Genomic DNA, 14,988 nt, shown 5'->3' with positions numbered 1-14,988 from the left:
ATTCATTTACTTGTTTTAGAATTTCAAGATAAAAGAGTCAAAGCTTCTGACAGTGCTGACCTTCTTTTGTGGTGCCCTCAGTGTCCATGGAGGAACCCGCTCCGCTTGCATACTCAGGGTACACTGTAATACGGTAGGTTGTGACGGGTAGCAGTTCATGGAGCACAATGGTGACCTGACTCCCATCAGTCTGTGCTTCCAGTTTATCTCCTCCACCCACTGGCTCATACAACAGTCTGTACCTCAGCACTGCTCCTGGAGCGGCTCTCCACGACACACGGAAACTGTCTACGGTCTCTTCACTCACCACGAGGTTACGGACAGAGCCTAATTCTGAAATGCGAGAGAAGTGCGTGTTATCAGCCGCATGCAAAAAAAGCTGCACTTCTCACTGATAATCAACTTTGACTATGATTAAATACCTTCTAAAGTCGTCTCCTCCCCTATTAAGGGAAAACTGTCTCCTTTATCATACTGGGCGATGACGTTAACCTCATAAGTGGTCAGGGGCGTGAGATTGGGCAAAATCGTAGAGGAGGTGTCATGAGGAACCACCAAAGAGATGTAGTCTCCAGTTATGTCAGCCGCTGGCCTGAAACGCACCAGAAAAGACAGGATATCCTCTCCGTCAGAAATCCACGAGGTCCTGAAGCTTCTGGAGGTGACCTCAGAAAAGCTTAGCGACTTTGGGGGAACCAAACCTGTATGAGAGAGCACAGCATTATAAGTTTATTATCTTGCTTTCCATGCTTTAAATTTGGTCTTGCTTGCAGATTTGCTTCAAGGGGACCAAGTAATACATTCTAAATACACATGAGTTAAAGGGATAATTCACCTAAAAATTAAATCCTTTCATCATTTTATCATTAACTCATTCTCAAGTTGTTACAACCCTGTACTGTTGAACACAAAAGAAGATATATAGTAAAAAAAAGGTTGAGGGTACACTTCAGAATAGGGACCAATTCTCACTATCAAAAATTAGCATGCCTAATAACATATTGGCTGTTTATTACTTATGAAGCACATATTGTGCATTACCATATTCTACATCCCTAATCATACCAACACCTAAACTTTACAAAAACCTTACTATTCATAAAGAAGCAGACAATTAGTAGTGTATTGAGGCAAAAGTCATAGTTAATGGTTTGTTAATAGCAATAATTAAACCTAAAAATAAAGTGTTAAGTTTCGAAATCTCCATTGACTTCCATAGTATGGGAAAAATACTACTGTTTGTCTACCAATATATTCCTCAAAATATCTTCTTCAACAGTGTTCAACAGTAAAAATAAACTTGTGCAGGTTTGGAACAACTTGAGGATGAGTAAAATGATGACAAAAGTTTCATTTTTGGTTGAACTGTCCCTTTAACACAATCATAAAACTGAAATGTGTAGCGTATAACATCAATTTAGTTTTGAATATGATGATATTGAGATGTTGATTATTTATTGTTCCTGATGTTTATTATGTCTAATCTGCCCTTAACAGATGTTTCCTAGTTTTTGTATTATGAAACCACACTGGTGACTGTCCCAAGCAGGGTGTGTTCATGGATCAACATCTTTTGTTGATCCTGGAACAACATTCCCATCAAACAAACATAGTCTGAAGCCTATCCTTAACTAACTACCCCAGAGCTTATCAGAGGGAATAGATAGACTGACAAGATTGTTGTTCAAATCCCTAACCCTAGCCCTAACCTTAATACTATTTTCATTCCTGAAATGTTATTGGTTGATAAGACTATTATTCCAGGTCCATCAAGGCTGTTGATCCAGCAACATGTCCTACTTGGAAATCATGGAAAGCTCACTCACATAAACACAAACAGAGATGACTGAAGAAAAAAAAACAATACAAATGTAATCGAAGCTAGCACATACTTCTTTTCTTGATGTTATGGAGCTCCTGCTCAATTCTTAGACAGATGGATGTGGTTAGTTCCTTGGAGATCCGCTGAAAAGAGTCAAAGTCTTCCACCTCAAACACATGGTTATCAGCAGGAGCGTTGGCAATCGCCTCCAGCTCGGAGCGCACGGCGTCCTTGACTCCCACGGCGAAAATCTCCACGTCTGCATCCCTTAGTTTGTTGGCAGGGTTTTTGAAGGAATCAGAGGACTTGCCGTCTGTGATGAGCACCATGACTCGGGGCACGTTATCACGAGCGCCACGGGCTGGAATGAAGATCTTTTCCCTTACGTAGGACATGGCCTTGCCAGTGTTGGTGGAGCCCCCACGGTAGGGGAAGGTGCGGACCGCACTGAGCACAGCTGCATTGTCACGGTGCTTGTTCAAGGCAAACTCAGTGTGAGGATCCCGGCTGTACTGAACCAAGCTGATCTGCACTTTGTTGGGTCCGATGTCAAAAGAATTAACAAGCACTTCAAGGAAGGATCTAACTTTAGCAAAGTTAGCCAGTCCTATACTGTACGAGCCATCAACCAGGAGGACAATATCGGCTTGGACCTCGACCTCTAGGGAGCACTCTATAGGGAACAAAACACAAGACTTCACAACCCGTTTGTCTGGAAATTATAAATATGATTATTTTTTTGCATTTTGAGTGTAAGTCAAAAAGTACCAGTTTATAGATAAACTATGAATAGGGTGGATCTGTGAGATTTAAGGCTGGAATACACTACACAACCTTTCCCATGAGTTTTACTATGTAGCATATTCCAGCCTATAATATGATGGTTAAAGATTGTAAAATATTGTACATTTAGATAGGAAAATATTGTACATTTAGTCCCCACAAGGTGATCCAGGAACAGTTGCATCCTTGATCAACACAGTTTGTGATTTTAAATCTGCTGCTCTACGTATTGGTTTCTATGTAAATTGTTCTATGTAATATTGCTTATTTCACAATATTAAATCAGATCAGAAAAGGCCCATAGATACACTCGCCCACAGACCCTCCCCTCAAAATAAAGACAGAAATGGCCAAAATTGGAGAAAAGCAATGGATTAAAGCACCAATTATAAATGGGAATTTGTCTCTCTTGTCTACTTTTACCCAATCGAAAAAACGCAACTTAACACCAGGTGTAAACAGGGACTTGAAAGCATTAATGAAACAAGTTGTTAGCATCTTACCTGTAGACACCTTCACAGGCTGTGTTTTCTCATTGACCACTTGTGGCTTACTAGGGGTCAGACCTTTGAGGGCAAACAGACTGATCTCATACTCTGTCTCAGGAGACAGGTCTCTGACGTTGGCCACGGTGAATGTGGGCCCTGTGTAGAGCTCCTGCTTCTTGGCGCCAGTAATCATGGGGAAGACCTGCAGCTTATAGCCTGTGATGTCACCAGGAGACGAATGCCACGTGATCCTCATGGATTTGGAGGAGATGTCAGTTACTCTGAGTTCCGTAGCTGGTTCAACAACTGGGGTAAAAAAGGATAAATATTTATGATTTATAGATCTTCCATTAACTGGTCAATTCTCTGTGTGTTTAATGGGATTATGTGTGCATGGCCAGTACCTTCCTCTCCGCTTGCAAGCAAATTGAGCTGCTCCTCCACACCGAAGCACACCTGAGTGATGAGCTCCTTCTGCACCTGATTGATCATGTCAAAGTTTGGGACATTATAGATATGCTTGCTGTGGGGAGCGGAGGCCATCTCCTTTAACTCATCCTCATCTGCTCCTTTGATACCTGAAGACATGAAACGCAGCTTGAAATAGTGTTTCATGCAGTTTTGGATTACGAAGCATGTTCAATAGATGTATACTGAACATACCCAGGACAAAGATCTCTACTCCAATGTTCCTCAGGCGTTCGGCGTACTCCCCAACTGGATCTTGAGACTTTCCATCCGTGATGATCATGGCTACTTTTGGGAATCCCTTCCTGGCTCCAGCCACCGCAGTGAACGTGTTTTTCACCAGATAGTCCATTGCATCACCTGGTCGAGCGTGTAAGAAACCGGAACAAATTAATTAATGTCAAGATTTTGTCACACTTTTTTAAGGCGTCCTTGTTACATATGTTACATGTTACTCTTTTAAGTATTTATTTTGGAAGAATTGGTGTTGTTTATGGCTCTTTTTTATGTTTTGTCAGGTAATGGTTTATTTTTAAGCCAGTAGTGTGTTCTAATATCATCTATGTGTTACCACATGATAGACTTACAAGAATATGTGCACACTCCAAGCCAAACCCAATCCCTTCCACCAACAATCCCCAAACTCTGATTGGATGATTAATGTTGACTAGGGCTGTTCCAGGACCAACACAGATGCTGATACGGAAACAAGTCCTAATCAGCCAAATAATGGAATGGCAAATTGTAAATCTTTTACACACCTGTCATGGTATTACCCCCCTTGTAGGGCAGATTTTTAATGGCTCGCAGGACATCAGGCCGTCTGTAATACTGGTTCAGGTTGAACTCTGTCCTGGTATCTGAGCTGTACTGTACCACAGCCACTCTGGTCTTATCCTCTTCTATGTCAAAAGCTCCCGCCATGGCCCAGATGAAACTCCGGATGTATTTAAAGTTTTCTCTTCCCACGCTCCAAGAGCCATCCACCAGGAATACCAGATCTGCTATAGCACTCACTGAACACTCTGCATGAGGAGGCAATGAAGAGGCATTAGAGAAAGCTATATAAGAGTCTACTACAGATCGACTTCACTCTTTGGCATTTGAATTATCTGACATATTAATGGAGAACATTTTTTTGTTGTTTAGTCTATTTGCAACTACACTTGCATGGTTATTAATGACTCCTAAAAAGTCATGTCCTCTGTCTGTTTCCTTTAACAGAAAATGATGCTTCCGAAGCAAATGGAAACTTTCAGTAAGCTTATTTCTGTTTCTTTAGACACCACTCCAAAACTTTACTGTGAAATGTACATCTTGAGAACAGGTTTTCTGGAATTTCGATTGGATTTGTTTTGGCATGATTTGGACTCAAGAAGTGGAATTGGGTCAGGACCGTAATCCTTTCCACTAGTTGTGATGTCTGTGTGTGTGCGAGTCAATGAGTGAGGCTAGAAAAAGCCCCCTCTCTGTGTTATAACAGTACAAAGCAAAGTGTTTTATGAGCTCTGATTCTATTTTAATGCTTTTTAATTAAAGGCATTGCCAACCACAGCCTTGAGCAATCTTTCTTTTCGTGACCAAGTTTAGAGGAAAAATGTGATGTAATACCCTGTATATAAAATTCCCTTTCATATGTGATAAGAAAACTAACATCTGGAATGATGAAGAAGTGGTTTGATTGAATCTACTCACTGACAGCCTCTGACGGTGGCCTCTTCGTTCCACTTGTGTTGCTGGATTGAACTGTAATAGCAGAAGAAGTTAGCCCTGTGTCTTGGAAGCTCACATTTCCTTTCGGCAAATAGATTTATCAAATCTAATAACCAACAACATCTCATTTGTTGTACATTTGCAAAGAAAGTCTCGAACTAAACTGGATTTTTTTTTTTTTACATTTTTTGAAGAAAATGTGAATGGTGTGTTGTCAGTGCTTGAAAGAGTAACTCTCTATTATATTTTGGTCTCTAGACAAGACTAAAGTTACCAAATTACCTTTGTAAGATATTAAATGTAAACTGTTCTTGAAAGTGGCTTTTAAAAGCAAGACTACAATTCCTCTTCTTTATCCCATAAGCCACATGACTTAAAACATCACCCATGTCCAAGTTTCAAGTCAAAATGTAACACATGAGCAAATCCCTTACCATGCATACATGCAATACCAACAGTTGCTTGTTTTAAGATACAGAACTAATAAGAAAAAGATATAGAGGATGTCTGTTGTGCACGCACTTGTTATTTGTCCAAGGATAGGGATACTTTCTTCAGCACCATCAAATGAACTGATTGACACTGAATAGTCTACATCTGGAGTTAAATCTGTGATTGATGTGTCTGAGGCCGAGGAAGGGAGACTGAAATCTTTCAAATCATCTGGAACAGATAACAACATATCGAGTCAGAAGATAAGTCCCTCGAAGCCGCTCAAAACACATGCAGCTGTTGACATCACGCACCTGTGTCTGATATGACTTGTATTCTGTAGCCCTGTATCTGAGACGAAGGCCTCCTCCATGACATATGCACTGTGTTTTCATTCAGGATTTTAAATTTCAAGTCTGAAGGAGGCTCCACTGCAAACAAAGGGTTAATAGAGTCACGATCACCAGAAATGGCAATATTTGAATTAATAATAAATTTAGCAAAGAAACGTTAGACGATTTTCAACAACCCCAACGACAAACACTTCAGGACTGAAGTTTAGTTGTTTATTGTTGGGCGAGACAAACAGATCCAACAGTAAAGGTGACAAAACACGACGTAAGAGAGTGACGGAAGCCATTTCGGTTCAAATGGCCCTTTCTTGAGTTGCAAAACCTGGAATCTCACGGTCTGCAGCTCAAGCAGAGAAGAGCTAAACACATTCCTATCACAAACAAAATGTCGTCGACAGACCATCCAATACATGCTGAATGCGTTCAATACAAGGCATGCCCGGTCACTGGAAGTCTGGTGACAAAAATAAATCATATCAAGACAATGTTTCCATTCCCAAAATATTGATTATACAATGGAATCAAGTTTTCGAGATGTCAGAGATGTCCAGATGGCTCTGTCCGGAGTAGAGAAAAATACATATATGTTATATATACGCTTTGTATATATGCATATATTCCACAAGGGCTTGAGTACTGACAAGTTTTACTGAAGGCACGTATCCATTGCAAATCTCAAAAAAAGAATACACAACTTGTCGTGACAGACTTTTGTGTAGTTCCTTTTCACACAGAAGATGTGCTTGACAAGACAACAGTCGATCCGCATTCGTCTGGTTGTCAAAGTGTCATGCACATGTACATGGGTGAACAACTTCTTACACTGTTCCCATGTACAACACAAAGGACAACACAACAAATGTATTTCAAAATGATATTCTGTTATAGACATTATTGACACGCATTCTACATCAAATCGTCATGGATCACATCTCAGAAGGAGGGATCTAAGATGATAAGATGTCCACTAACGTACTCAGCATCCATGTTACATCTGCATGCATGAATGCTGATGACTGATGTAAATCTCTGCTGTCAGAATAATGTCTTGAATGCAAAGAATGCATTGGAAAAACAGGCGATGTCATCCGAAATGCAAACAACAGGTGATATTAAACATGCTGAATATTACAGAAATGATTTAGTATATTTAGAGTGCAGCTTGCAATATCACATTCTTAAATATAAGGGCTCCTAACAATATTTTAGTTCCCCAAAGAACCTCTCAGTGAACATTTCTCAAAAGAACCTTCTGTGCAATAGAAAGGTGCAATGGATGTTCAAGATTCTTTGTGGAATCTTCAATGACAATAAAGAACCTTTATTTCTTAGAACACTTAAAACTTTAGATGTACTTTGGAGATTAAAAAAAAGTTATTGATGTTCCAGTACATTATAGGTTCTTCAGCTCAGTATTTTACAATTTTAAGCAGTAGAACATGATTTGATTCTATCTGGAACCTTTATTTTTAAGAATGCATTGTAGAGTTCTGTAAACTAGTACATTTATTACTAGTCTTCATCGACAAGGTGATGAAGATCCACAGTGTCTGCTATAGATCTATGATCATCTATAAGAGCAGATCTTCGCTCTAGAGACTTTACCATGCACTACTGTTCTTAATTGTTCTTGACGGCCAGCTGAATAATGAGGACGGGAGGAAGAAGAAGGAAGGAAGAAGCGTCCAGAGCAGCAGAATATCATTTTAAAATAAACGGTGGAGGAAGCACACCAGGAAGACGACACACAACACGACCTGCTGGAGAAAGAATGCTCACCAACCTGACGCGTCAAACTCAAGCGGTCTGAGCCGATTCCCTTCATGTGTCCGAACAGGCCTGACCCATGAGTCTTCATCTTGTGTCACGGCCCCAGCGCACGCAAACCATGTGTGAAACGCTACCTACCACTGAGCTTTAAAATGAGCTGCGCAACTGTTTTAATAATGGAACATGACAGCTTTGTTGACTCTGTTGACACAAACGTCGGCTCGTGTTAAGATTCTGGAAACTTCAGGATGAGGAGGCCCATCAGGAGAGCACTTCTCTCATCCCCCGGAGAGAAGTCTGCCCCGTGTCAATAACCTCCAGCCAGTCAGGCATTCGTTCTGGCTAGCGCCGTTGCCAGGCAGTTGGGAAAAGAGTCTCCCGGAGAAGCCGAGCAGATGCCAAAGTAATTCCACAACATGTGCTGACATTAAACATTACTGCAGATGAACTTTCCGTATGGATTGCAACTCAGCGTTTTCGTGATACCTAAAAAGGCTCTTTGTCTTTGTGCTGTCTGAGGACTAATTCAGCCCTCTCGTGTTACATCTTTCCATTCTGTTACAACACGCGCAGAAAAAAAAGAGAATGTTTCCATTTGGTTCTCCAGTTGAATCAAACTTCACATTCTCGCATCACTTTCGCTCGAGACTGGCTAAACTGATGCTGTGTGGTCACTTTAATTACAGATCCGTCTTAAACTAAGACAACTTCAAATCATGCGGTGGAAAACATTTGTCCATTTTACTTTTGGAACCCATTTAGTTAAGCATAAAGTACATGTGTTTTTATATTTTCAAAAATTCATTTTATGTGTGTATCCAGCTCAGTGTTGCCTGCCAAGGTTGTTTTGATTATTGATCTTGACTGAGATCAGAAAATATCAGATTTATTTTAATGCATGAAAAACTGTGTGAAAGAATTAAGGATAATGCACATTTTATAGCAAAAAAAAAAAGTTTATATATGGATAGTTATGTCAGTGTATTACATGTTTTCACAGTGTTAGACATATTTACATCGCACATTTTAAACTATTTGTCATTAGAACAAAAAATATTTTTATAAACTCAAAGCACCTATTCAGGTTCAGTAACCTAAGAGGCATAAAATACTAATTAAATATTTAAATATGCATATACATAGAAACCAGTCATAAATAAAGAATAAATAAAATCAAGTTTATTTTAAGCCTTTTTATGGGAATCCAGCAGTGAATCCAACTGTGATTGGATGCGGGGGAAAAATAGAATCGATTTCATTCCCTCTGGGTGGGTTTTGAGCTGAAACTATTTCTAGGATCTGGCAACCCTGATCCAGCTACACACAGTGCAGTAAAAATAAAAAAAATCTTAAAACTAACACTGTGTTTTGACTTTTGATAAATGTACATTTGAGTTTGACTTAAGATAATTATGTCTCTGCAAGATCTTACTGTAAAAATCTGAATTTTAACCTTTTTTCCGAAATGTAATAATGATGCTTTTGTAACAACGTTCTCATCTGGGCTCCTGTAATTACCCAGCACTAATGGTGAATCATTGGGCACTAACTGACTCACAGAGGAGGTGATGACCGTCCCAGACTGCAGGCAGGCCTCGCAACAAATGGCAGAATGTGGCTAAAGATTTTTCATACTAAACATATTAAGCATAAAAAGATCGATCTTTTGTAATTCTCTGTGTGTGTTGAAGCACACTCCTCTATGTAGACTGGAATCACAGACAACATTGCTGGAAAAACACTTCTTTAAAACAAATAGAGCACGTCATTTTCATTGAATAGATCATTAGAACTATATTTCTAGAAATGTATAAACTATAAGGCTATAAATTATAATATATAAATGCATCGTGTTGGCCAAAGTTGATTTATAAGAAGAAGTAATACAGTTTAATATAAGATATTCAACAAGCAATGTACGCTTGGCATCCAATGAATGAATAAAAACATATTTCACTCTAAATGTTTTAAAAGAGAAGAGAGACGGGTGGCATGGACTATACCTTCAGCCTCTACTGAATTCAGTAATATAGCAAAGAGTGCAGCGGCAGCCAAAGACAGCCTGATCTTCATGTTTACACACACAGTCAGCTGCTCATTAATTAATCTACAAAGAGAGAAAAAGAATTATACTCATCGTTATTTCTACAGTCATTGCACAGTGCTATACATTAAATAATGCATTCAATGTGTGTTTAGTTTTATTTTGTACTAAATAAGTGTGAATCATTTTAACACCTAAACATGTAAATGGAAATTAAATGAAAGAATCTCTCTCTCTCTCTCTCTCTCTCTCTCTCAGAAGTAATGTGTGTAGTTACTTCTCATTGAGACACGGCTCGTGAGCGCCTCCACGTGGAGCTTGACACAAGTGCAATGAAAATGCATAACCATTCATCTGATTTATAGACCAAAGACCAAATCAACAACTACCCTATATAGCAGAATTATTTATTTGCTAAACATAAAAAAAACTCTCGTTTTACCAAAATGTAAATATTTTCAAAAAAAAAAAAAAAAAAAAAAAAGACGTGGCAGAGGTTTAATAAATTAAAAAATTAAAAAATCAATAAAAAACATGCATTAATGAATTACAAAATTGTGATAAAATCCTCTAAATGTCTCATAAATCACTACGAAATTCCAGACATTAAAACTTCCCAAATAGCCTAAGATTAAATGTTAATTTAATTCCTTGAACACGTTCTCTAAGAAAAAAAAATGCATCGGTACAAATCTAAAAACTCCTTTGAGATGTGTGCATGAAGTGTAGAAATGGTATTCAGACCTGTAACCGTCCGTCAGTCTCCCGAGTGAAAGTGTGAGAGCCTCCTCTCTCTCTCTCTCGCTCCTCCAGCTCTGAGGGAAACCTCTGAGAGAATGGGAGGAATCCGAGCTCAACCTGACTCTAAATAGGGGGTTGTTCCCAACTTTACTCCCTTACGAAACTCCTCAAGAATGGAGCCCCCTCTTTCACATCCGAGATATGGGACTAGACTACTGTAGAAGAATCCGCTTCTGTGGGATGCAGATGTGCTGAGCTATTCAACTTTAATAAGAGAAATGGACAGGCTGTGCTTGGAAAAGATGGGTGAGGTCACTAACTCGAAAAATTATTAGAATTAATGAAATATACTTATTGGTGAAATGTAGGCTACTTTTTACGTACAGAACGATTTAATCGTTCAGCTACCTCACAGAAACCAAAACTGTATTGTGGGCTAATTAAATCCTCGTGTTTAGACTTACTTTAGCCCTCTTGAAAGGGGAAAAAGTCGATATAGTTTTATGGCAGGGCTGTCTACACAAGCACATGACCGCGTTGTTAAAAATGAAACTGACTACACTTCAAACGAAGCATCGATGCGAAATTGGGAATATATGATTGAACGTTTGCGTGACCTCATACACAGTCGTGTTAATATTATAATCATACTGAAGCACATACTTCACTGCCCGGGTGTGTTTCCTCAGCAGTCGACAGAGATAGATTCAAAACAGAAAAAAAAGAAGGAAAATAATGGAGTGCGTTTTCTACTTTAAAACGTCACGTCTTCGTTGCGTTATTTGCCATTTATTTGTAATTGTTCGTGAAATTTACTAACAATGCCTGAATGAAAACACCAACCTTTTTTCAGCACAGAACAGTTTTTCCTCATGATTACCTAGAGCTAAAAGTCATTACTTTTTTTTTAACACGTTTATTATAACACTACTAAGCAAGATTTAGCCTATTCATAATTCAGCATAAAAAGCAGAGATTTCTTAAAAAAAAAAAAAACATAATACTAGCATATTTTTAACATAATTATCATACACTATAAAGCATAGCTGAACAATTATCCACCATACTTAGTTAATATGTATCTATATGTATTCATTTTCTAAATGCAGTAATGGACCTTATTTTGAATGATTCATTCATGAACATGTTTAACATTTTTATTTATTTATTGCACTTATATCAGTGTCATAACTGGACCAGAGATTAAAACAACAGACATGTTTTGGTGATGCATAAGCCCCGCCCCTGCCTTTTTAAGAGCCACGCCCACACATCAACATCCAATCAAGAACCAGCGCACAGAACCAAAGCCCCGCCCATCACAGGATGGAAGACCAGATCTGTAACTACTTCTGGTGCATCATAACTTTAAATCTAATGAAATATTGTGAAAATACGGTTGAGAGGAAATCTTCAAACACAGACGGCCAGTGGAAGGTTTTATTACATAATTAATGATTGCTCTTTACAGTACAATCAATAAATATTAATCCAATGTAATGAAAATAAGTGACAGGACACACAGAGATCTTTAGAGATCTTTACAGCTCAGACACATGAACAGAGAAGCACGTTCAGTTCTTCTTCTTGGGCAGCGCTGCATCGATCAGTGTATACAGCACATAACCAGACCCTGAGGAGAGAAGAGACGAGACGAGTGCTGTTCACACAGACAAAGAACTGCATATTCACACATAGAGGATACCAAGAAACTAAGCAATATGACAGTGCCTTTGAACAGCCTTAAAGACTTTTAACTTGAATTAAAATGACTGGGATCCAAACTTCCCTGATATGAGTAACTAGAACTAACTGTAATGCTGTTAATAGAAATAATTACATAGTTTGATACAGTTGCAAACTATATGAATTAACAGAACAGTGGAATACAGGAATTAATTTAAAAAAATAAAAAATACATATTTTTCAAAAATGTTGTGCTTTCCTCCATAATTCATTATTCATTTATTTTCTTTTTTGTTGTATAGCAGAACCCACAAAAACATTATTCAATAATTACAGCTATAACAATAATAAAATTATAATAGTAACAAAGTATTTTCATTTTATATATATTAATTTTACATCCATGTTTCAACTTAAAACAGTAGCACTTTGCCAAAAATAAAAGGTTATTTAAATTAAATATATATATATATATATATATTCGCTAGCACACAACATACGTGAACTACTTTCTGTTGTATAGCAGAACCCACAAAAATATTATTCAATAATAATAACTACAACAATAATAAAATTATAATAGTAACTTTAAGGAATATTAATTTTACTTACATGTTTTAATTTTAAGAGTAGCACTTTGCCAAAAATAAAATAGCTTTTTTATTATTATTATTATAAAATAAAAGATTAAATACATTTTTAATATTTGATGCCTTCATTTGATTACCACAGTTTTGATAATAATTTTAAGCAGTAGATTTTCTTTACAAAATACATAAATAATAGTAATAATAAATTCAGTTGATTTGGCATGCTTTTTGATTATTACATTTAACGAAACCATTCAATCGGAAAATAAAAAAGGAAAATAAAAACAGAATTTAGGGGAAAACATGCAATTGATTTCATTGGCCCCTATTAATGTAAAATTTATTTGCTGAAGTTATTCATCATTACTCTATTATATACCAACACACTGATTTCAATCTCATTTAAATGGGATAGCAGATAAATAAAATGAAAAGCAGATTAAGCATGAATAATATCCTGGCCAGCCACATATCTACAGCTTACCAAAGACAGTAAGAGCCATGGTTGCTCTGTACAAGAGAGCATCTGTCGATCCTCCCTTCAGATGAACTGGCATGCCATTGTCTTCCTGAAAGAAACAAGCCACACTTCAGCATCTGATGCAGGAGCACGCACTTTTGGGGGCCACACGCGTGAAGCATAGAAACAGACTGAATTAGAAAAGCCAAATTCTCAATTTGAAAGTAATATTAATGCACCAGCTATAGCTTTATGTCTGTGTTTTAAGAAAACGTCTTGTTTCGATCCACTTCTCTACGATCTTAAACGGATCAGAGTCAGACAGAGAGCACACGTCACAGCCAACCCTCGATCAGTGTGTCAGCGTCAAAGCCAGTGCTGTCACAGTTATAGAAGCTTTACACTGCTCCTTTACTTTCACTTTGTACTCTCTCAGCATTACAACACATGCAATGATTAGTAAATACAGCCTACTACAGAAGTGAACCCTACGAGCGAGTCATCTCGTACTTATCTGTTCATCCACACTGGACCATCAGTCCAGAACCTGGGAACACATTGAGCAGTCTTGACTTTAACAGCACCATTAGCCAGGTCCAAAGGTCAAAGAAAGGTCAATAAAACTGAATGAGTGTCTAAAGGTGAGGTTGATTTGGATCCGAAGTGGAGGACTGACCTGAAACAGCTTCTGCTTGTGAGGGACCTTGTTCTCCAGCGGTCTGCGAGCAGAGCTGGACAGAGTCCGTCTGGAGACCTGCTGCAGGCTCTACTAACACAAACACATAACAATTAGACTGAGAATAACAATAATAAACCACAACACATTGTAAAGCTTTCCATGAAGCTCCAGTTCATCGACCTTGAGAAGGACTGCTCAACCTAACCAGATGGATTAATTAGCATATCAGTGTACTAATAGAGAGTTTTTATATTTCTTACGGAGCTCGGTTTTACACAGAAAAGCACCGATGTTGCTCTGTAACGAACAGGAGGTCACGAGCGATGCTCCTGCTAGGCTAACGCGTTTCTGATTCTGCTCAAATACAAGCAAGCTCTGTAAAAGAAAAGACTATCCATCGCTTTCTGTACGTGAGTGGAATGAGGACACGCATGAAGATCTTAAATCTCACCCTTAAGTGCCTAAACATTGTGATAACTTCTCCTTCAGGAAGCCGCTCCAGCACAAGGACAGTTGAAAATGTCACTTCCTTCTTCTGCTCGAGACGAGTCTGGCGCACGATCAGCAGCGAGAGGCGCATTACTGCCCCCTACCGGACAGAGCCGTTCAGAAGATCCGGTGCTTCAGAGAATCGGTTCGTTCGGACAAGTCACGTAGTCGTCATTTCCCGGTTTACGCTTCGTGCGTCTTTAGACACATTTCTGGTATTTAATTCTTTGTTTGTGTGTTGGTGTTAATGCAAGTAGCATACATTTAGTCAAAAATGTAACATTTTATCCTAATTTCCTTTCATAAAACTGTTTTTATACCAGGTAGGCCTAGAATAAATAGTTACATTATGTAAAAAGGGTATTATACTGAAATATTATTTTTGGTAGTTATGATCATTCAGGAGTGATGTTGTTAATAAAATATCAATGTCACTGAAATAGGACCTACGTGTCATTTTTTAAAACCGA

At 38.3% G+C, this 14,988-nt stretch overlaps 2 protein-coding genes across 13 annotated transcripts in view; both read right to left on the bottom strand.

Annotated features, from left to right (window-relative positions):
* col12a1a (collagen, type XII, alpha 1a) overlaps positions 1–11,163 on the bottom strand; it is a 71,609-nt gene extending 60,446 nt beyond the window's left edge. For 6 of the 12 annotated variants that reach the window (XM_052580904.1, XM_052580902.1, XM_052580903.1 and 3 more), the window contains exons 1-12: positions 10,618–11,163; positions 9,833–9,936; positions 6,021–6,137; positions 5,797–5,937; positions 5,257–5,307; positions 4,323–4,586; positions 3,757–3,921; positions 3,498–3,671; positions 3,109–3,399; positions 1,893–2,495; positions 423–701; positions 61–333 (exon numbers count right to left, since the gene is read on the bottom strand). In XM_052580904.1, coding sequence (XP_052436864.1) covers positions 61–333; positions 423–701; positions 1,893–2,495; positions 3,109–3,399; positions 3,498–3,671; positions 3,757–3,921; positions 4,323–4,586; positions 5,257–5,307; positions 5,797–5,937; positions 6,021–6,137; positions 9,833–9,902 — 2,428 coding nt within the window. In that variant the 5' untranslated portion in view covers positions 9,903–9,936; positions 10,618–11,163. The remainder of the gene's footprint in view (positions 1–60; positions 334–422; positions 702–1,892; positions 2,496–3,108; positions 3,400–3,497; positions 3,672–3,756; positions 3,922–4,322; positions 4,587–5,256; positions 5,308–5,796; positions 5,938–6,020; positions 6,138–9,832; positions 9,937–10,617) is intronic. The other 6 variants (XM_052580910.1, XM_052580908.1, XM_052580909.1 and 3 more) reach the window with 2 other exon arrangements.
* A 598-nt stretch (positions 11,164–11,761) lies between these two features.
* Positions 11,762–14,636, bottom strand: LOC127976467 (cytochrome c oxidase subunit 7A2, mitochondrial). Its single transcript, XM_052580901.1, has 4 exons — positions 14,481–14,636; positions 14,027–14,116; positions 13,375–13,459; positions 11,762–12,247 (listed from the first exon to the last, which is right to left on the bottom strand). Exons 1-4 carry the CDS (start codon positions 14,607–14,609, stop codon positions 12,189–12,191), a joined length of 363 nt encoding a protein of 120 aa, XP_052436861.1. The 5' UTR covers positions 14,610–14,636; the 3' UTR covers positions 11,762–12,188.
* Positions 14,637–14,988: the final 352 nt, after the last annotated feature.

This window comes from Carassius gibelio, chromosome B17 (assembly GCF_023724105.1).
Source record: "Carassius gibelio isolate Cgi1373 ecotype wild population from Czech Republic chromosome B17, carGib1.2-hapl.c, whole genome shotgun sequence".
In the NCBI taxonomy this organism is placed as follows: domain Eukaryota; kingdom Metazoa; phylum Chordata; class Actinopteri; order Cypriniformes; family Cyprinidae; genus Carassius; species Carassius gibelio.
Note: the sequence above shows the minus strand (reverse complement) of the source record. Positions and strands in the feature narration are given on the sequence as shown.

What these genes read in the sequence shown, in the direction of transcription:
- LOC127976467 (XM_052580901.1), bottom strand. Translation starts at nt 14,609, where the DNA reads ATGCGCCTCTCGCTGCTGATCGTGCGCCAGACTCGTCTCGAGCAGAAG. An exon ending in CAATGTTTAGGCACTTAAGG is followed by an intron (nt 14,117 to 14,480) that starts GTGAGATTTAAG and finishes TTGTGTTAGTAG; the next exon opens with AGCCTGCAGCAGGTCTCCAG. An exon ending in CATGGCTCTTACTGTCTTTG is followed by an intron (nt 12,248 to 13,374) that starts GTAAGCTGTAGA and finishes TTCTCTCCTCAG; the next exon opens with GGTCTGGTTATGTGCTGTAT.